Source organism: Jatropha curcas, chromosome 6, assembly GCF_041381405.1.
Source record: "Jatropha curcas cultivar XTBG-Jc1 chromosome 6, XTBG_Jcur_1.0, whole genome shotgun sequence".
Taxonomy (NCBI): Eukaryota; Viridiplantae; Streptophyta; class Magnoliopsida; order Malpighiales; family Euphorbiaceae; genus Jatropha; species Jatropha curcas.
Genome location: NC_143156.1, coordinates 4,312,154 through 4,333,937, shown reverse-complemented (window position 1 = coordinate 4,333,937; position 21,784 = coordinate 4,312,154). Strand labels below are relative to the sequence as shown.

General features: G+C 28.5%; 1 protein-coding gene across 7 annotated transcripts; it reads right to left on the bottom strand.

Annotated features, from left to right (window-relative positions):
• Positions 1-4,510: 4,510 nt before the first annotated feature.
• Positions 4,511-18,546, bottom strand: LOC119370919 (MADS-box protein JOINTLESS-like). Of its 7 annotated transcripts, XM_089722534.1 has the most exons (11): positions 18,368-18,536; positions 17,427-17,653; positions 9,331-9,409; positions 8,593-8,654; positions 8,221-8,320; positions 7,852-7,893; positions 7,606-7,647; positions 7,384-7,517; positions 5,866-7,080; positions 4,962-5,105; positions 4,511-4,806 (listed from the first exon to the last, which is right to left on the bottom strand). In XM_089722534.1, exons 2-9 carry the CDS (start codon positions 17,606-17,608, stop codon positions 7,014-7,016), a joined length of 708 nt encoding a protein of 235 aa, XP_089578660.1. In that variant the 5' UTR covers positions 17,609-17,653; positions 18,368-18,536; the 3' UTR covers positions 4,511-4,806; positions 4,962-5,105; positions 5,866-7,013. The 7 variants fall into 7 exon arrangements, with proteins under 7 accessions (XP_089578660.1, XP_089578655.1, XP_089578657.1 ...); XM_089722529.1 differs by having other exon boundaries at positions 5,866-7,517; positions 18,368-18,541; XM_089722531.1 differs by having other exon boundaries at positions 4,511-4,799; positions 5,866-7,517; positions 18,368-18,541.
• Positions 18,547-21,784: the final 3,238 nt, after the last annotated feature.

The following is a 21,784-nucleotide window of genomic DNA, read 5'->3' as shown; positions in this document are numbered from 1 at the left end:
TTATATAATATATGGAAAATGCAGATGAAGAAGAAGAAAAGAGAAGGAAAATCTTCTGTTACTGTATTTAAAGTTGAAAGAAACTTAAAAAAATAAAAATTGAAGACAAGAGGAAGCAAAGTACACACTCCAAATGAAAGAATGTTACTTTAAATGGAAATTTAAACTGATAAGGGAAATCTTGAAAAGGAATATATGCGTATGATTAGATAAATAAAGAAATCAAAGAATCTGATAAGAAATGAACCCTAACAGAAAAAGGACCTTTACAAAGAAGAAGAAAGAAATATAGATAATCAAGAATCAAAAAGAATTATAGACAAAGAAAGAAAGAATGAAAGAAAGAGGAAATTTATGAGAAAACCTACCTGTGGTTAGGCTCTAGCTACCAATCCAAGCTCATTTGAAAAGCAGCAGGAGCAACAAGGATCAAGCAGATGTATTTTACCTCTACTTTTTTCCTTTTTTTTTTTTTAAATTCTTTTTTCTTTTTTCTGAGGCTGTCGTTTCTGTCGCTGTTGACACTTTGCATACAAAGTCCACCAGTTGTATTAAAGGAAGGAGAGAGAGAGATATCTCGTAACCTAGTTTAGAAAAGGAAAAAAGAAAGTCCTCTCACATTGACTTGGTTGATATTAATAGGAAAACAAAAAAAATTTGACCATTTTATAATTTATATATTTTAACTCTTTTTTCTTTTATTAAATATTTTTAACATGTTCGCTTAAGGTCTGTTTGGATGGAGGGATTTTTAGGGAGAAAAGAAAATTGGGAGATCAAATTTGGCAAGGAAAATGAAAAGATACTCTACTGCTTTTTTAGTACTCAAGCATAACTTATTTTTCAAAAAGGAATTATTGGAAAATTCATTTAAAATTATTTTTAATTTTATTGTTTTTACTGTTAAAATATTTTAAAAGTTACCTACAAAAATTAATATCTTTAGTATATAATAATTTTAGTTAAATAATTCAAATAATATTGTAACACACAGGGTACAGTAGCAGAGTCAAAATTCAATCTTAGGGTCTGTCCGCGAAGCTAAAAGAAAAAGAAGGCAAAGTCAGTCTCTCGGCAAAATTAACCATTCTGATAATTGTTAGCTTTTGAGTAGCTTTTAGTATTCGATGAAAACGCTACTTTAAACTCTAAAAGTTAGAGTTACTTAAACAGTAACATTTAACATTTTGAATATAGTTACTTAAAAAGCTGTTGCTGAACAATTTTAGCAAAAAGCTAAAAAGAATATTTCAAAATTATGGGCCAGAATCAAAACAATTTCACCAATTTATATTCAATTTATAAAGTAAATTTAGAAATTTTTTTGAACTTAGATGGCTATAGTCACCTTTAGCCCTTCTTCCTGCCATTGAGAGGTGAAATCAGAATTTAAATATAACGAGTGAAAAATAAAATATAAATGGTGAATATGCTTATTTTTAATAATATAAATTAAATTTATATATAGAAAGTTGAAAATTTAATTACATCTTATTTTGTTATTTAGAAAGATTAGTTATAGCTTTTCAACATAAAGATTCTAAAAAGTGTAAATTCCAATTTTTGTATACAAACGAATTTGGAAACATTAACCAATGGCTCTGAGATTTTCTTAAATAATGTTTTCTTTTGGAAACTAATGCCTGAATATATTAATAAAAAAATACAGTTATATGTGTACTTTACACGGCGATTATAGCTTTCCGTACAGATAGCCATGCTGGCTGTCATGTCAGAATTCTGACTCCCTTGTACCCTCGTACCAATCATGTCTCTTCTCTCTTCTCCATTTAAATTTAATAATAACTCATTAAATACTAGGTTATTTCCCCAAAACATTTTCTTAATAATAAAAATTTTAAAATGCAAAATTTTTATTATTATTAATATTTTTATGATCTTGCAAGTTAAAAATTTTAATATTTTTAATTAATTTTTGATATTATAACCAAATGCAGAAAATAAATCATTTGAAAATATTTTATAAAAGTAAATTATTTTCTAAAAACAAACAGAATTTTAGTATTCAAAATAAAAGGTAAAGCAATTTATTTGGAGACAGAAAATAGTTGAGCAATAAATGGAGGAAAGTTTTTTTCTTCTTGTTTTGGAAGAAAAAAGAAAATAATTTAGAAAATGAAAGGAACGAAGAATTTGGAGGATCACTTAAGCTTCAAATTTTTTTCAATTTTACCCTAAAACGTGTAAGTGTTTTTTCTTTATTTGACTTTCCAAATGTTTGAAAGTTTTTCTGTGGTCTACAGTTAGAGTCTACTAGCTTCATCTCCAGCCTTATTTGACCGCACTTGAGATTAATAAGGGTAAATATGTCTTTTTATTGGGAAAATAGTCCAAAAAAAAAAAAATAGTAATAAATATTTAAGTGTTATATAAACTGTTGACTTGAGGTATATTTAAGAGTGTTCATCGTTCATTTAATTCATTTTTAAGTTTTATCCGAACCAAATTTTCCTTAATTTCAATATTTGGCACTCCTCAATATCAGGAGCTGTTCGTTAATTTCAATAAAAAAAAAAGAAAAATTAAATTTCAATTAATTTTTACATCAAATATAAAATAATAATCAAAATAAATGAATTATTATGTCTAATCATCTTGTGGAATTTATTTTATTTTTCCAATATTATCCCAAAGTTTCTTACAAATCAAATGTATTATAATTACTCCCTTTAACTCTTTTTTTGTACAAAATAAGTGCAAGTAATCATAGCTTTAAAATTTAAAATTAAATAACAATTAATATATTCATTATTTCAATATATGATGATAAGAAAAAATAGTCAAAATTATATATTTATTTATTTATTTATTAATATCTATATATTTATTTTGTTTGGTTCAATTTGGCGGTATTAACTCACAAATCATAACTAGACTAACATTTAGCAGTTTGAAAAATTTCAAATCAAACTAAATCATTAATTTTAAAAATTTATTTTCAATTTAATTTGATTTGAGCAGTTTGAGATGATTTAAGAACACTTTTAGATCGGTCCACACAATAGGTTAGGAGTCGAAATACATCGGGTTGAATCGATTAAATTGATCGATTCAAGCGAATTTGGTTAGGTTTTATCATTCTCGGTTCTATGACACATAAAAAAATATGCTCAAGTCAAACTAAAAATAAATGCAAAAACTGACCAAAATTCACCGATTGAATTGGTTTGATTCTAAACTATATTTCAATTTAAATTGATTTCATTTTTAAAATGCAATTTGGTTCAATTTACTTTATTTCTATTTTAAATTGAACTCTATATTTAAGTGTAGACAAAATTTTCTTCAAAAAGACAAAGAAAAAGATAAAGTGGAGCCCACATGCAATAATGCTATCGGACCCACATGCAATGCCTCCAAATGGAACAGAAAATGGAGCAAATAGGAGAGAAAATGACAATGTCCATAAATAATTACACCAATACTTCCCATATTCCTTGAAAATAAAAATACTTTTTTATTCATACTTTTTTTTTTTATTTTTATACTATTTTGGATATATACTAATAAGTTAATAGTATAATATTTATTTGTAAGATAAATAGTAAAAAATTATATGGTAAAAATACTTATATACTTTTTAAATATTAAACAATGAATAATGATTTTTAATTTATCATTTGATTTAATTTATCCTTTAATATAAATCGTTTAATATTTTTACACTGGGATTAATAAGGTAATTAATTTTTCTAAATTATAATAAAATTAATAATAATTTAATCGAATTATCATTTATCTCAAAAATAAGACTAATTATTCTATATAAATAAAGATAATATCGGAAAAATATAATTTATTACTATTTAAAATACTAAAAATGAATTATATTTTGAGACAAAATAATAATCAAAAAATGACTTAAAAAGAAAATTATAATATATATAGAGAGTTAAAGAATCATACATTAAAAGTTTGAATCGTCAATTAAAAATATCTATCACTCGAAATAAATAAAAAAAATTCAGAGAAATTTTTTTCAGGAATTATCACTGATCAAATTAATTATTCCGAATATATTATATCATGCACATATATTTTCATTTAGCTTGTTTATGTTCGCAATGTATGAAAAAGAAACATGACACCTGTACCCTGAAAGAAAGAAATAACATCAGAAGGGGTGGACATTGGCCCAGCTGCCATCTCCTGAGGCAAAAATAAAGACTTCGGCCCTAAATTTTTTGCCCTTGAATAAGCGGCGGGCGTATCCTGAGCAGATTTAGGGTCCGTCCTCAGTTTAGAGATGTCAGTCCAAGTCAAGCCCGGCCCTATACGGTGAATTTTATGCAATATTATATATTTTTTTAATAATACCTTGACAAAGACTTTTAGAAAAATAGAGTAAGTTTGGGCCAATTCAGCCCAGGCCCAAAGATTTTGCTTGGAGATATGGTTGGTTAGGGCATGTTGTGAACCAGCTTTGCAGGTGTTCAAGTTTATAATCACTAATTAGAGGTGTTGGGTAAATTCAATATTTGAAGTAGCGTTTCAAAATCCAATAATTAATACTTTAGAATTGTAATTAAAAATGGTGAAATTTTTTGAAATTTGGAACTAATAATACATTTGGGAGAGAAATGATGAAAAGATAAGCCTACAGAATAAAAAATTACTGAACTTTGTTGTTTATTAACCTCCAGAGAAGCAAAGTCACTACCCACAATGATAGATGGTGGCCAATGATTCCAATTATCTAGCTGCAGTGTTGCACACTTGATAGTGGAACACTCTGATTCCTTGCACACTTGATAGAAGAAGCCTTGAACTTGAAAACTCTGATTCCTTGCAAAACGTTTTTGGGAGCTCAATTATTGCCATATTGCCAAAGCAAGGAAAACAATTTCAATAGAAAAGTTTTCCACTTCTCAACCATTGTAGTACTTGAAATTCTAATCAATGTCTGAAAACAGTTAAACGAGCTTTGCAACTAAGCTTACCTTGTTCGAAGATCCTCAATTGGTCTCAGAGACACCATAACTTAAATGTTGCCCAACTAGTTTCATCAATTGTCGTCCATCACTGCAGATGATTCTTCTCCAGAAACTTAGCAACCAATCTTAGTAATGCATTTCCGGTAACTTCTGTATTGCACAAGAGTATTTAAGTAGCAAGAATGTAATGTAAGCACACAACAAATAATCAAAACAAATGACATGATCAGTTGTTGCATGCAATAAAGATTCATAATCAGATTTTGAGGATGAAGACAGCTTCGCAGTTATCTGCAATAATTTAATTATAAACAACACAAAATTATTTAATTTTCAAGTACTACCCGACTTGACTCAGCCATGCATCCATCCTCTCAATTTTATTGAACTGGGAAATGAACAGTATAAACAAGTACATTAAAAGAAAAAAGGGTGCACAGCAGCATCTTCAGGAAAATGAATACATTCACAACAAATAAATTCAGACTGATTTCACCAGCATAATGATTGTCCCATCAAATCCTTGAAATTCAAATAATAACAAAATACCCCAAGGCTTGACCTAATATATATGTTGGTTCTTAATTTTACGAAAATTAACACTTTAGTCCTTTCATAGACCAAAATGATGAGTTTTTACTAGGTTCTTTTGACCCCTAAATTTAGTTACTACTTAAAACACAATGAGTTCTCTGCTTCAAAGTTACAGAACATGTCCCTAAAACAGCTGTACAATCTTCAAGAAACATAGACTGATAAAGAAAATAAGACATTGCAATTTTATAAATACACGTGCAATGCTGTTGCATGTGCTGGACACTTTGCCAACCATGAAAATGAATAAGCATGAAACAAAATGACTATTCAACAAAAATACATCATAAAATACAGAAGTATTTTATACAAGTACCTTTAGTTGAGGATAAGTTATTTCCACTTCACCAAGTAGCTGCTATAAGATGTGAATTTTCATCATATTGGACTCACTGATAGAATACCTGTTCCTGTTGTAGTGGAGATACAGGAACTTGAACAATCACACTAGAAGGAGACTTGGAGCACATATAATGGTCTGAATTTGTTGGCCGGACCTTGAAATTAAACTGCATGCTCTGCCTTTACAAATAAAATATTTATGCTCCAAAACAACAAATGATTTGTCATTAGTTTAAATTATAGTGAAACCTCTTCTGCAACCTTTTCTCTTAAGGATTCAACTTCAGCAAAGAAAGTTGAATAGCAAATGAGCACACCTCGATCATGCTAAAGTGAATAATCCTTACATATTTAAATATGCTCGAGTATCATATTAGGAAAGGTAATGAAACCACTTGCCCTTAAACTTGGATATTGGAAGTTTCCAGGTTTAGGTGCAACAATAGCAAAGAAGCATCAAATAGAACAGCAAAGCAAGAAGCAATGCTCTATAAAGAAGCCAAACACATCCATCACAGCTGACATAACCATGACAATGCTTGGAATAAGCCCAATAAATAGGCAATGGTAAGTTTATAGCCCAAGATGAAAGTAACAGATGAGCAGCAGCTCCAACATGGAAAAAGCAATCATAAAAGCATCATTAAGCAAAACCTACCTTCAAACACACCAGTTTAGCAATTTTCAATGACTTTAAATATTAAGTAGGCAGTGCTAGGTCTTTACATCCCTTTCAACAATATTAACCTTATTTTAGAGCAAAGCTTCAAAAACTACACAAATATAAGATCATGTGATCCATTTTATTTCAAAATTTCCTGCTTCAGAGAAGCCTTTGCATTTTGAGAATTAGGTTTCTGGTCTGTATTCGAATAGTATCATCTACATACATATGAGTGTATTATCAAACAACATCATATACTTTGTATACCATATCTGCAACCATTTGCTATGAGAGCAAGAGAAATAGAGCCCTTGGATATATACTTTATAGATACCAAGCAACTACGTCGCTACAAATCCACATTGGAAGCCTTGCATTCAGCAACCGGAATAGTCTCCTTATATTACAAGCAACTTCTGAGAAATAATTTTCTTCCATTTCTAATGAAAAAAATATTTTCACTTGGTTGCTTGATTAACATCCAAGAACAGGTAAAAGTCACCCCATCTTATTTTGGCTGCTGCACTGTTCAGAATTAATATTAAAGTTAAGGTACAGAATATCCTAAAGTATAATTATCTCATAAAAATAAATGTTATTAAGTTAGTTTATCCGAATCACAGCAGTTAACATAATGTATAGTACGTTGCACTAGAGACATTGTTTTTCTATTGAAAATAAACTATTTACCTGCCACCTTTAAGTTTCCATTTATTAATTTATTTTTGTTTAAGGACTATGGTCCAAAACAAACCTATGGTGCAACCAAGAGAAGAGGATAAAAATAACTCATCTTGCAAGGAAATGAACTGAGTGTAAAAAACCAACCCCAATCTAAGGAAAGTGTAGGTTCCTTCATAGTCTAGAGAAGGATCTGCAGAGCTGCTGGTATTAGTGATCATGGAATCTGATGAGTGTCCTGGTTCAGATAAATGCAGTCTGCCCATTGGTACATTCATTATCTACCATACAAATACAAAGAAAGGAACTCAGAAGTTAGTTTAGAGTACTGGTAAAAATAAAGAACTGAAAATAAAAGATCTCACAGACTTGTTGCTTTAGTCGCTCATTCTCTTCTATTAATTGAGCTTCCTGCAAATTATGAGGGAAAAAAAGAGCAAAGATATAATTTTTTTTTAAAAAAAAATAATAATAATAAAGCAAATAAACCAACGCCATCAAACTCAGAAATTATATTATAGAATATGAGAACAGTTCTAAAATGATCACTTTTACTCATCAATAAAACTACGTAGAAGGCTAGCAACAGTTACAGTTCAAAGATGGGCATATGACCTTGCTTTTGAGGGCATTGATCTCATTTGTAATTACCTGACTCTGAAACACCACAAATAAAATTGCATCACATTCTAACAGAATTAATAAACCAAGTTTTCAACTTGGAAAAGTATTCTAAAAGCCATTTCTGGATTTAAGAGCCTTAAATTCCCTGGAATTTGTCAAGATCTGGAATCAAAAAACATGGTTTAGATGGATCAAAGAGAAAATTAACATTGCAACAATGAAAGTTCACTAACTAGTCCTTTTCTTTTTCTTTTCGTCAATCTGGCTATTAGGGTTTGAAATCAAGAACTATTAGGGTAACTTATCAGTTTAAGAAGAAACCAAGTAAAATTGATATAAACAATATAAAAATGCATAAACCTTAGTTTCCAGAACTCGTTTCAAGCCTCTTTCAAGTGACTTCTCTAATTCTTGAAGTTGCTCAATGCTCAATCGCTGGAGTTCTTCTCCTCTCATATGCCTATCATGCATTAAATGAAATAAATCTCAACATTGTATGTAAACTGAGAGATACATATTTTTTTTTATCAGCAATATAAAATTCTTTTATTAATTTAAATCTAGAAAATACTTGGCATTTTTAAGTTTCTAAATCTGAACCATCATGTCCTCCAAATACATCCGACTTACCTCGTAAATACTAGGTAAAAAAAAATCTGAAAAACCTCAAGTTAAATAAGATTGAAATCTTCTTGAGATAAGAAGGTACACAGAATTCTAAAAACACGTTACCTTAATTCAAGTGTCCTTTCTGCTACTTCCTTGCTGAGGGCTGTGAATGTACCATCTTCGAGCTAAAAGGGGACAAGTAAATGCTTTCAAGTCACATTACATGTGGAACAAATAATACTAAGTCCTTGTTTAGTATGAGGAAAATGAATTCTACGAAATGGTAAAAATAAATAAAAAGCTAATTATAACAAATGATAAAAAATGAATTCTACAAGAAAATACGGCATATATTTATAACAAAATAATAAAAATAATAAGAGATTATGTGGGGAGTGGGGGGATGGATTAAAGAAAATGATAATAAAATAAAAGCTATCTGGGATATAAAAATTTAGCAAACTTGTATGAAATTTATTTGTAAATTTACACCTAATATATTTAAAATCTAAAAAACAATCATTTAAATTCTTTATATTTTGAATGGATTATACTTAATTTTATTAAAATTATTAAATTTTGCAATTAAAATAAATTGAAAAATACTAGCTACAATTGCTTTTTAGATTGTTATATCGACAATCTCCTATTTATTGCTTAAAATACATCCAAGTATATTTTAAGGTAACTTGAGAATATATATATATATATATATAGTTGTATGGTTCTGATTCTGACTTGATTCTCTAGAAGTGACCATGTATTTTAGAAATTATCTTTGAAATACTTAAATAGTAAACATTGAAAATAGCTGTTGTTTGACAATGGCAATTAGTAATTTTAGAGGCCATGATGTCTTACTTGCTGTTCAAGAGAAGACTGATCGAACTTGCCAAAGTTCTTTTGCTGTAGATTGCGCCTTCCAATGACCTGGTTCATACTTCAAAAGTAAAAGATAGGCCAAGTCATTTCTTTTGTTTATTGGTATAATTACAAAAACCATAATAAAACAAACAATAAATTGAAATAGAAGAAAAGTTAGAAAGATTCGTATGTTTAGGCACCTCAATTGAGAAAGATTTATTAGCGGTATGCATTGCAATAGCCTAATTTACCCTTTTTTACGTATGCATTACTCTTACTTTCTGAAAAATGCTTGCTTTATTTACCAAATTGATTGGGAGTTGATAAAGTAAAGGGAAGGAGATAACTTAATAGTCTTCCGAAATTTCAATTTGAAAGTCTTAAATTCAAATTTTCGATGGGCTTTGGATTTATGAGAAAAATTTATCTATATTCATCTTACCTGTCAATATTTATTACTATACCATTTTTTTAACGAAAAACACTCAAAACTCTGTTTACCCTATTCATAATCAATTAGATTTATCAGATGCATTAACTCAGTTTAGGTAAATAATTTCCTGAGTTTATAAGGATGGAGAAAACTATTATCTATTATTCTGTCTAACATACCAAAAAGAGTGCTTTACGGTTAGGTTGATAACTTGGAAGGGCATGCACAAGGGGCAAGAAATTGATAGGATTAGATGTCACATATATCCTAATCTAGGGTTTAAGAGTGTTTGGCAACTGAGAATCATAGAGAAAGAAAAAGAAGAGAAGGAACTGATTGAGAGGAGTAAGGAGAATTCAAGAGACTTCAAGAAGAAGAGAAAGAAACAGACTTGATAGAGAGAGAGAGTACATATTATAACTATTGATTTCCAAAATTCACTTTGTATAGCATAATATTTTGTGTTTGCTTAAGCCTGTATGTACTAAGAGCTTCTATATATATATATATATATATATATATATATATATGTAATTCAATATAAGGAGATTGGAAGATTAGGGCAAAAATTTTGAAAAATATTTCATCAATATTAGCTAAAAAAATTGTAATACAAGTAAGTTGTATTTAGAAGAAGGTGTATGCTTGGAAGAATTTTTACTTTATGAGAAAAAAAAAAAAAAAAAAAGAAAGAAAAGCCAAATTAACCTCGAATGACAAACAGAATTAGAGGAACATTATATTAAATAAGCTTACATGAATTTAAAAAAATTGAAGTCTAAACCAAGGTATAAATGAAGAAAATAATATATAGAATTTCTTTTTTGGTTATAATTTATTTCCTCCAACTGAGACCTTGTTTGACAACAACTTTTGAGTCAACTTTTAGTGTAAACTGTTTTTTTATGAAACTGCAAATACTCTAAAACTTAGCTTCTCATGTGATTAATCAAATATTTTTGAGAATCATGCCTAGTTTTTAGTCCTTGAATTTAGCTAATTAAACAATTAATGTTCTTTTTTTCGTTATTTTAAATTAATCAGATATTTTTACTGAACACTTCTAATTTAAACGCTTACATGAACAACTAAAAAAGCTAACCAAAACAAACTAACAACTAAAACAACGTTAACAACTACTAAAACAGTTAATATTATCAAGCAGGCTTAAATATGAACATCTAACTTAAAAAGTCCGTTAAGAACATATATTTCAGATAAATGAAAAACAAAGGTATATATATATATATATATATATAAATGAGTAGAGAATTGATAGTGTATAAAAAAATATTGCCTAAAAGGAAATCATAAAGCTCATGTATTTGGAGGCTTAATGGGTAACTATATTTCAAAGTTTTTTATTTTTGTAATTTTACCGTATTATACTCTAATTTGGAAAGTTATTTGCAATCATACTCTATTGGTTCAAAAATTAAAAATGAATAGTTTTTATGTTTAACATGAACAAAAAGTTAATTTCTTTTTGTTTTTTTTCACCTTTCTACTTTCACCAATCCATCATACCTACCTTTCCCTCTCTCGCAGATAGAAAAAAAAAGTCTGTTCGATAAAATTAGCTATTTTTGTAGCTGTAAGCTGTTTTAATAGCGTTCAGCTATTAGTTGTTTGAATATCTTCTTATGAGCTAAACATTAGATGAGTTAGCTTTTCACAAAACGCTACCATAATCTCTAAAAACTAGTCAAAACGCTATGTTACTGAATAATCTTTTAAGTAGCGTTTAGCATTTTGACTGGTCAAAATGATAAAAGTTACTTAAAAAGTTATTATCAACACAGTCTAAAATATAAAATATTTCTTGACTATTTTGATGGTGGTGGCAATGACGTAGTAACTATGATAAGGAGTCTCTGAGATGTATTTAGTGATGGTGGGGTTTGCATTATAGCTTCTTAAATTGATATTTACTTGTATAATTGGATTTCACACTTGAAAACAAAAGTATTAGACAGTGTTTCTATTAATTGATTCATAAGAAGGTGAAGATAGTGAAGAGAAAGAAAGAGAGCAAGAAACAATGAGTGGGTGGAAGGATCGAGAAATAGACAAAATTAAAAGGTTATTTTTTATTTATGTTAATAATATTTCAATATTCTTTTTTCAATTTTGACTGGTGGACACAATTATAAACAGAAAAACATTTTCTTTTTTTATATATAATTTTGATTGGTGGACAAACAATTATAAACAGAAAATTATTCTCTTTTTTTATATATAATTTTGACTGGTAGACAAAAAATTATAAACAATCTTTCAAATTACTTAAATTTTAAATTATGGTAGAATTTGCAAAACATCATAGAACTTGGAGAAATTGACCCATTATAGTTCTTGAAATTTTTTTCTTTGAGAGAATCATGAAAAACTATTATCAAAATATACTCTAAATATATTTCTTTGTACATATATGATTGCAATTATTTTCATATTTAGAAGTATATATCTTAGAAACAACTCATTTTTACACCTTCAAGTATAATTAATAATAGTTTAAAAGAACACTATGAAAAAGGACTATGTACTTACTACAAAAACTTTGTTAGGAGTGTTATAGTTTCTTCTCTCAAGAAATTTATCTTCTAGCGTTGTTATTTGTATTGATGTATTTCAGTCCAAGTTTTTTTAACTTAACATTCTTCGACTAGGATTGGATGTTTTGAAGAAAGCGTATTGGCCTAGGTTTAGTTTTGCTGAGGTTTTATTAAGTTTTTTCTTAGTAACTTTAATTAATAAAATTAAAAATTTTGCTGATAAAAAAATACTAAAGGTTATAAAAATTGCTTTATATCCTATTTAGTTATGAACCTCACTAAAGTTGAATCCAAACGTCAAAGGAAAATCTTGTAACATCCTTAGTTTTAATGTAGACTTATTAAATTGCACCTATTTATTAAATATTTTAATTTATAAAATTGTATTTACTGAACACTTGTTAAATATTTAAAATATTGAAAATAATTTGCATTAAAAGATGCATAAAAGTATTATACTTATTAAATACTCCCTCTGCCCCAAAATATAAGTCGTTTAAGGTTTTTGCACAATGAGTAAGGAAGCAATTAATTCTCCTAGATTATAACAAAGTCAAAGGTAATTTGACCAAATTACCATTTATCTCAAAATCAATATTTGCTTGTAAAGTATTTATTATATTTAGTATTAACAAGAGCAACATTGAAAAAATATTATTTATTACTTCTTGAAATACAAACAAAATAACAAACCAAAACGACTTATATTTTGGGACAGAGAGAATATATGCTTCGTGATGGAAAAATATATAAAATTATGTTCAATTAGTGTGCAGAGTTGGTAAAGGCGCAAGGCGCAAGGCAAAGGCGCGCCCCTGAGCGACGTGATGCGCAAAAATAAAAAAAAAAAGGAAAAATATAAAATAATTCTAAAATTGAACAAAAATTCATATTAATAATATAAAACATATAAACTCTTAAATCACACTAGTAATAGTTGGAATATCTAAATATAATTGAAAGTATGCATAATAAGATGTTAAGAATTGTAACCATAGCTTTAAATAAATAATAATTTCAGCAACACTAAACTAAAAGTAATAACCATTAGCCTCAATTCAGCAACACAAATCAGCAGAAAATTCAGCAGCATAGCAACCTATAATTGAAGCTATTAGACTTGAAATAGAAGGAAGTAGAAGCTGATTGTTGAATCAAATTAAGAGAAGGAAATTGAGAAAAAATCAAAGAATAGTTGAGAGATGTATAGAGGAGTTTGATGTATGGTGAATTGCTGAATTGCTGATTTGGAAGAGAAGACTTCTTTGTGAAGGCTTTAATTGATTGTTCGATGAACTAGTGTAAAGGAGTTTGATGCATGGTGGATCTGCGTTTTTTCTTCTACAAATCTATCAATATCTTCTATTTCTCTTACTTTTTTTTATTAATAGAAGTCCATATAAACACAACCACATATATTAAAAAGAAAAACCCTAAAAGACATGTTGAAAAACAAAAGGCGCGCTTTTTTTTAAGAGGCGTGCACCTCAGTAAGGTCGCCCGCCTTTCAACTCTTGAGGCTCTATGATCTACGGCTTGAGTCAGGCGCGCTTTTCATAACTATGTCAGTGTGGTTTTATAAGTTTAAGTATTCAAATTGATTGAATTCTATTAGTTGAAGGGTTTAATGGATGAACCTAAAAATAGAAAGTGTCATTAAATTTTTTTAATAAAGTTCAAGTATCTAAGTTATGTATGAAGTCTTTGAACTTTTAAATTAATCTCTAAAATTCTGATATATGCACTTGATCAAGGCTTTTTTTTTTTTCTTTTTAAATCAATCAAGACTCATTTTTGCATAATGGCATAGGAAAGCTACTCTTTAATTTTTATAAAATGTGTTACAATAATTTTTTGAAAAAATTATTATAAATATAAATCATTAAACATATTTTTAATTATATATTTTTAATTGTATGTGAAATAAACAAAACCTTGTTTGGATGTGAAGGATGGCACAAGTAGTTGACTTTGCTAGCTTCCAATTTTACATATCACCTATTACTTTCTATTTTCAATTCATTTCTGCAGACTAATGCTGGATGAGAAAGCTATTTGGTTTTTCTTTTTCTTATTTCTTCCCGTTGATGAATGGGTTGAAACCTTAAGACTAACTGCAGATTCTGATCGTGATGCAGCATCTCTGCACTCGAATCAATTGAAAATGGAACTATGAAGGCAAGATGAAGCTTTACCGATAGCATGTATATATCAAATATTAGCAATTAGCAGCAAGTAGAGGGGGAGGCCTCGACATTCATCTTGGGTTTCCACAACTATTTAACAGAGTGGGTTGGAGATCCGGAAATTCTCTCAAATAGAGATGAGAAATTTCAATCTTATTCTTATATTTATATATAAATATAAATATATTTTAATATGATTCACTGCATATATGTCTATCTCTCTATATATATACTAACTTTTGAGAGTCATTCAATCTAATTCTTCAGTTTGTGAGATGGCTGATTGACTGATTCATATTGTAGAAACTCAGACTCAAGAATGATTCATCATCCATCCCTCAACTATTATTGAAGTTGCCTTTTTTTTTTTTCTGTTTGCAAATATTTCTCCTCAAAGTCTATTGCTCTTGGTTAATTAAAGCCCTGACCCCCCCCCCCCCTCTGAACCTTCTTGTGAAGAAAAATATTTGCATTAAAAATTTTCATATTTAAATGAAAAATAATTGATCTTTTTTCTTTTTGAAGGAAATAAAAAAAATAAAAAATATTTGATCTTAAAAGACATTAAAAGAATGAACCAATTGTTATATTAGATACTGATTGAAAAATATTCTTAATTTTAAAATGGAAAAAAGGAAATACAATCACATAAACTTACCTAGATGGAGAATTCATATATTACCAAATTTAAACTTCACAATTTCAATTCTTTTTATTACGATTTAGAAATTAATTATCAACTATATGAAACAGTTCAATCAAATGCCTTAATATCATAGAGCGAGTGACCAATTATTCTATAAAATAGTAATTAATTAGAAATATTGTGTGAAAAAAGAATAAAGAATTGTCAATGCAAAAAGAAATTAAAAAAAGAAAATAGTTTGTCAGTTGCTTGTAGCCATATATAAGTTTGATTAGATTACTGCTTTATCCAAATTCTGTTTTAGACAGTAAGACCATAACGGTTAACAGATCAAACAAACAGCCAATAAGAAAACCTTAAGCTTAAGCTAAAGCTCCTTTACTCTCCGCCAATGGCAATTCGACTCTACCAATTAATCAGTCACCTAATTCTACTCCCTTTTCTCCAATCAAATCCTGGCCCTTCACCAAACTTCAACAGAACCTTAGATTATAAAAGTATTATTTCATATAATAATTATTCGATAAATTATTACAACTAATCTCTAACTGCTATAATAAATATAAACCACACAGAGTATTCATTGAAGGCATTCTTAAGCAGTAAAGGAAGTACTTAATGCACAAGTTAATAAGATCCATCTCATGCAAATATGCATGTAATCCATAACAATCAATATTTTGCAAAAACAATTTTGTTTTAGAATGAGCAAAAAACAAATAATCAAACATATATTTAAAATTGATTTTTATTTTTACTTTAAATTGAATAAATATTTAAACTTATAGAAAAAATTAAAATGAAAGATACTTTTTGTTTCATTTTCAATTCCTTTCAGGTCAAAAACGCTATCACCCCTTCGATCCCTCGCTGCATACCTTGGCGGGCAGTCATTTCGGCCCTCGGCAGATCTGTAGGCAGGAAAACCAGAGTTTCGGGGGTTCTAATAATCCCCTATTTTATCCAGAAAAAAGAGGTGAGTGGAAGGATAAGAGAATAATGTGAAGGGTTCAGGAAGCGCTAAGCACACTACACTAACATAAGAAAGGGAAGGCTGAATGGACGAGAAATAAAAGAAAGAAGAAGGGCATTAACCGAAATGACTGACTGAGTAAGGGTGATTCCACTCAATCTATATGTGCACACTCAGATTAAATCAAATATGTATGTTTGAACAAAGAAAACAAAAGATTTTTATTATCTACAAGGATTTTGATTTTCATTAACTAAGCCTTTCAACATGACCTTAATCTACAATAAGATTCATGCCATATTGTTTCTTTTGACTCAATAACACATAGCATGGGTAATTCTACCATTTCTTATGGCTTGACTAAAATTTAGTTAATATGGTTAATGCAAAATGAATCAAAACAAGGATACAAAAACTCAAATTACAGTAACAAAACCATGCATGATAGTTGAAGAGATTTCTTCAAGTAGAAATCAAATATACGCTATGATCAATATGAACTTCTCTTTTTTTTTTTTCCGCATTAATTGCAAAAGAATTTTAATGAAATGGAGGAAAAATGACCAGCTGCATTGAGCATATGTTGAAAAAAAGAATAGAAAAAGTGATTCACACTTTAGCTAAGTGAGTGAATATAGGTTTTACAATATGGAACAATGATGACTTTTCTTCATATGGAACAATCAACACGAACTTTTCTTAATAAGCTGCAAGTTCAAGTAAGCTATCCCTCATTCAGTTCCCTAAATATTGCTTAAAAATCCAATTATTAACATTAGTATTAGTATTCCTTTGCCTAAAAGTAAATATTTTCTTGTTTGAGTGAATATTTTATGAGTACATGGTTTGTATAGAGGGTAGAAAAAGCAAATCAAAGTAAGTAACTTTCATATCCAATAGCATGTAGAAGTACTATATATAATCTTTTGAAAAGAATAGAAGATGTACAACATCCCTAGAATAGAGAAACCTTCTGAGTTCTGACAAAAACCGCAGACTGGAAATTAATATTTCTAGTCCTTGAAGGCAAATGATTTGGAACAAATATCAGACACTTGAGAGCTATATATAAATGGCATCTCTCACTCAAGCTAAGGAAAATTATAATTTTGAGTTCACAAAAACCAAAAGAATATTCTATTGCACATATATTTCATCTATTTCTCTTCTTTTTTCAGTTTGGTTGGTTTAAAAGAAACCAGAAATGAGTAATCCAAGATTGAACAATGAAATATCACAAGAAAGTAGCCCAAAATGAAAGAAAATATGGCAAGAAAGAGAGAAAGAGAGAGATATGAACCTTGAACTTGCATACTCAAAAAGCTTTCCAGTTCCAGAAAAGACTATAAGAGCAATCTCAGCATCACAAAGAGTGGAGAGCTCATATGCTTTCTTGAAAAGCCCTCTTCTTCTCTTAGAAAAAGTCACTTGTCTTGCTGTTTTGTTGTCAATCTTTTTTATCTGGATTTTCTGCCTCGTCATTTTTTCTTTTTTCCAAGAAAATGAAAAATTAATTCAACACTGACCCTTCATGCAAAATCACCCAAAATAATTAATTATAATTTCAAGAGAATTTTGTTTTTAATCAAGAAAGAAACAATCTGACTGCACTTCCTTTCCTAAAACTTCAAAAAATAATTAAATAAAATTAAAGAATTGTGAAAAATCAGTCAGAGCTTTAGTTGGAAGAGGTAACATGTTATTAATTACCAAAAAAGAAAAAAAAAATCAATACTAGATCTTGCTTTACAAGAAGTGCAAACCCAGTAACCCAACACCGCAAAGAAAGGGGAAAACAATTTTAGCAATATATATATATATATATATATAATCAAGAATTACAGATCAATCAGAGGAAACAAACTTTTACCTTTATATAATATATGGAAAATGCAGATGAAGAAGAAGAAAAGAGAAGGAAAATCTTCTGTTACTGTATTTAAAGTTGAAAGAAACTTAAAAAAAATAAAAATTGAAGACAAGAGGAAGCAAAGTACACACTCCAAATGAAAGAATGTTACTTTAAATGGAAATGGAAACTGATAAGGGAAATCTTGAAAAGGAATATATGCGTATGATTAGATAAATAAAGAAATCAAAGAATCTGATAAGAAATGAACCCTAACAGAAAAAGGACCTTTACAAAGAAGAAGAAAGAAATATAGATAATCAAGAATCAAAAAGAATTATAGACAAAAAAAGAAAGAATGAAAGAAAGAGGAAATTTATGAGAAAACCTACCTGTGGTTAGGCTCTAGCTACCAATCCGAGCTCATTTGAAAAGCAGTAGGAGCAACAAGGATCAAGCAGATGTATTTTACCTCTACTTTTTTCCTTTTTTTTTTTTTAAAAAAAAAAAATTCCTTTTTCTTTTTTCTGAGGCTGTCGTTTCTGTCACTGTTGACACTTTGCATACAAAGTCCACCAGTTGTATTAAGGGAAGGAGAGAGAGAGATATTTCTTAACCTAGTTTAGAAAAGCAAAAAAGAAAGATTCTTTTTATGGAAAAACAAACAGGAAAATGGTGAAGTGAAAGTCCTCTCACATTGACTTAGTTGATAGTAATAGGAAAACAAAAAAAATTTGACCATTTTATAATTTATATATTTTAACTCTTTTTTCTTGGATTAAATATTTTTAACATGTTCGCTTACGGTCTGTTTGGATGGAGGGATTTTAGGGAGAAAAGAAAATTGGGAGATAAAATTTGGAAAGGAAAATGAGAAGATACTCTACTGCTTTTTTAGTACTGAAGCATAACTTATTTTTCAAAAAGGAATTATTGGAAAATTCATTTAAATTCATTTTTAATTTTATTGTTTTTACTATTAAAATATTTTAAAAGTTACCCAAAAAAAATTAATATCTTTAGTATATAATAGTTTTAGTTAAAATAATTCAAATAATATTATAACACATAGGGTACAGTGGCGGAGTCAAAATTCAATCTTAGGGGCTATTTGCGAAGCCAAAAGAAAAGAAGGCAAAGTCAATGTCTTGGCAAAATTAGTCGTTCTAATAATTATTAGCTTCCGAGTAACTTTTAGCATTCGATGAAAACGTTATTTTAATCTCTAAAAGTTAGTTCAAACGCTACGGTTATCGAACAATATAAATAATAAAATTTAACGTTTTGACTAGAGTTACTTAAAAAGCCGTTGCGGAATAAAAAGAATATTTCAAAATTATGGGACAAAGTGAAAACAATTTCACCAATTTATATTTAATTTATAAAGTAAATTTAGAAATATTTTTGAACTTAGATGGCTATAGTCACCCTTAGCCCTTTTTCTGCCATTGAGAGGCGAAATCAGAATTTAAATATAAAGGGTGAAAAATAAAATATAAATGGCGTATTTTGTTATTTAGAAAGATTACTTATAGCTTTTCAGCATAAAGATTCTAAAAAGTGTAAATTCCAATTTTTTTTTTATATACAAACAACTGGAAACATTAACCAATGACTCTGAGATTTTCTTAAATAATGTTTTCTTTTGGAAACTAATGCCTTAATATATTAATAAAAAAATACAGTTATATGTCACACTAATGTTAAAATATCCTTAAAAAATACAAAAAAAAAATGTTTCTTTACTTTACATGGCATTATTAGCTTTCCGTACAGATAGCCATGCTGGCTGTCATGTCAGAATTCCGACTCCCTTGTACCCTCGTACCAATCTTGTCTCTTCTTTCTTCTCTATTTAAATTTAATAATAACTCATTAAATACTAGGTTATTTCCCCAAAACATTTTCTTAATGAGATGTTGAGAAAAATAAGTGAAAATATTTTTTCGATTAAAGAAAAATTAAGGTATTTTTAAGAAAAATAATTTCTAGGCATTCAAAAAATTATTATAATCTTATCAATTTATATTTTTAAATTTTTAATCATCGATAGCCACTATTATCAATCGTCAGCTGCCACCATCTGTCACCGATAATTTTTATAATTTACCCTTTTTTTAAATAATTAACTGTCATCGAAAGGACTTATCTGAAGGAACGAAGAGTTTGGAGGATCACTTAAACTTCAAAGTTTTTTCAATTTTACCCTAAAACGTGTAAGTTTTTTTCTTTATTTAACTTTCCAAATGTTTGAAAGTTTTTCTTTGGTCTACAGTTAGAGTCTACTAGCGTCATCTCCAGCCTTATTTGACTGGACTTGAGATTAATAAGGGTAAATATGTCTTTTTATTGGGAAAAAAGTACAAAAATAAATAAATAGTAATAAATTTTTAAGTGTTATATAATCTGTTGACTTGAGGTATATTTAAGTTTTAATTTCAATATTTCAATATCAGGAGCTGTTCCTTAATTTCAATAAAAAAAAAAGAAAAATTAAATTTCAATTAATTTTTACATCAAATATAAAATAATGAATCAAAATAAATCAAACTAAAAATAAATGCAACAACTGACCAAAATTCACCGATTGAATTGGTTTGATTCTAAACTATATTTCAATTTAAATTGATTTCATTTTTAAAATGCAATTTGGTTCAATTTACTTTATTTCTATTTTAAATTGAACTCTACATTTAAGTGTAGGCAAAATTTTCTTCAAAAAGACAAAGAAAAAGATAAAGTGGAGCCCACATGCAATAATGCTATCGGACCCACATGCAATGCCTCCAAATGGAACAGAAAATGGAGCAAATAGGAGAGAAAATGACAATGTCCATAAGTTAATATTATATTATTTATTTGTTAGATAAATAGTAAAAAATTACATGGTAAAAATACTTATATACTTTTTAAATATCAAACAATGAATAATGATTTTAATTTATTATTTGATTTAATTTATCCTTTAATATAAATCGTTTGATGTTTTTACACATGGATTAATAAGGTAATTAATTTTTCTAAATTATAATAAAATCAATTATAATTTAATTAAATTATCATTTATCTCAAAACTAAGACTAATTATTCTATATAAATAAAAATAATATATAAAGAATCATACATTAAAAGTTTGAATCGTGAATTAATCCAATTTTATTGTTGATTGACAGGTAAACAAACTCAAAAATATCTTTCACTAGAAATAAATAAAAAAATTCAGAGAAATTTTTTTCAGGAATTATCACTGATCAAATTAATTATTCCGAATATATTATATCATGCACATATATTTTCATTTAGCTTGTTTATGTATGAAAAAGAAGTGTAAAAAAAAAATAGAAATAAACATGACACTTGCCATTGAAAGAAAGAAGTAACATCTGAAGGGGTGGACATGGCCAAGCTGCCATCTTCTGAGGCAAAAATTAAGACTTCGGCCCTAAATTTTAGCCCTTGAATAACCGGTGGGCGTATCCTGAGCAGATTTAGGGTCGGGCCTCAGTTTAGAGAAGTAAGTCCAAGTCAAGCCCGGCCCTATATGGTGAATTTTATGCAATATTATATGTTTTTTTAATAATACCTTGACAAAAAACTTTTAGAAAAATAGAGTAAGTTTGGGCCAATTCAGCCCAGGCCCAAAGATTTTGCTTGGATATAAGGTTGGTTAGGGCATGTTGTGAACCAGCTTTGCGGGTGTTCCAAGTTTATAATCACTGATTAGAGGGGTTGGGTAAATTCAATATTTGAAGTAGCGTTTCAAAATCCAATAATTAATAGTTTAGAATTGTAATTAAAAATGGTGAAAG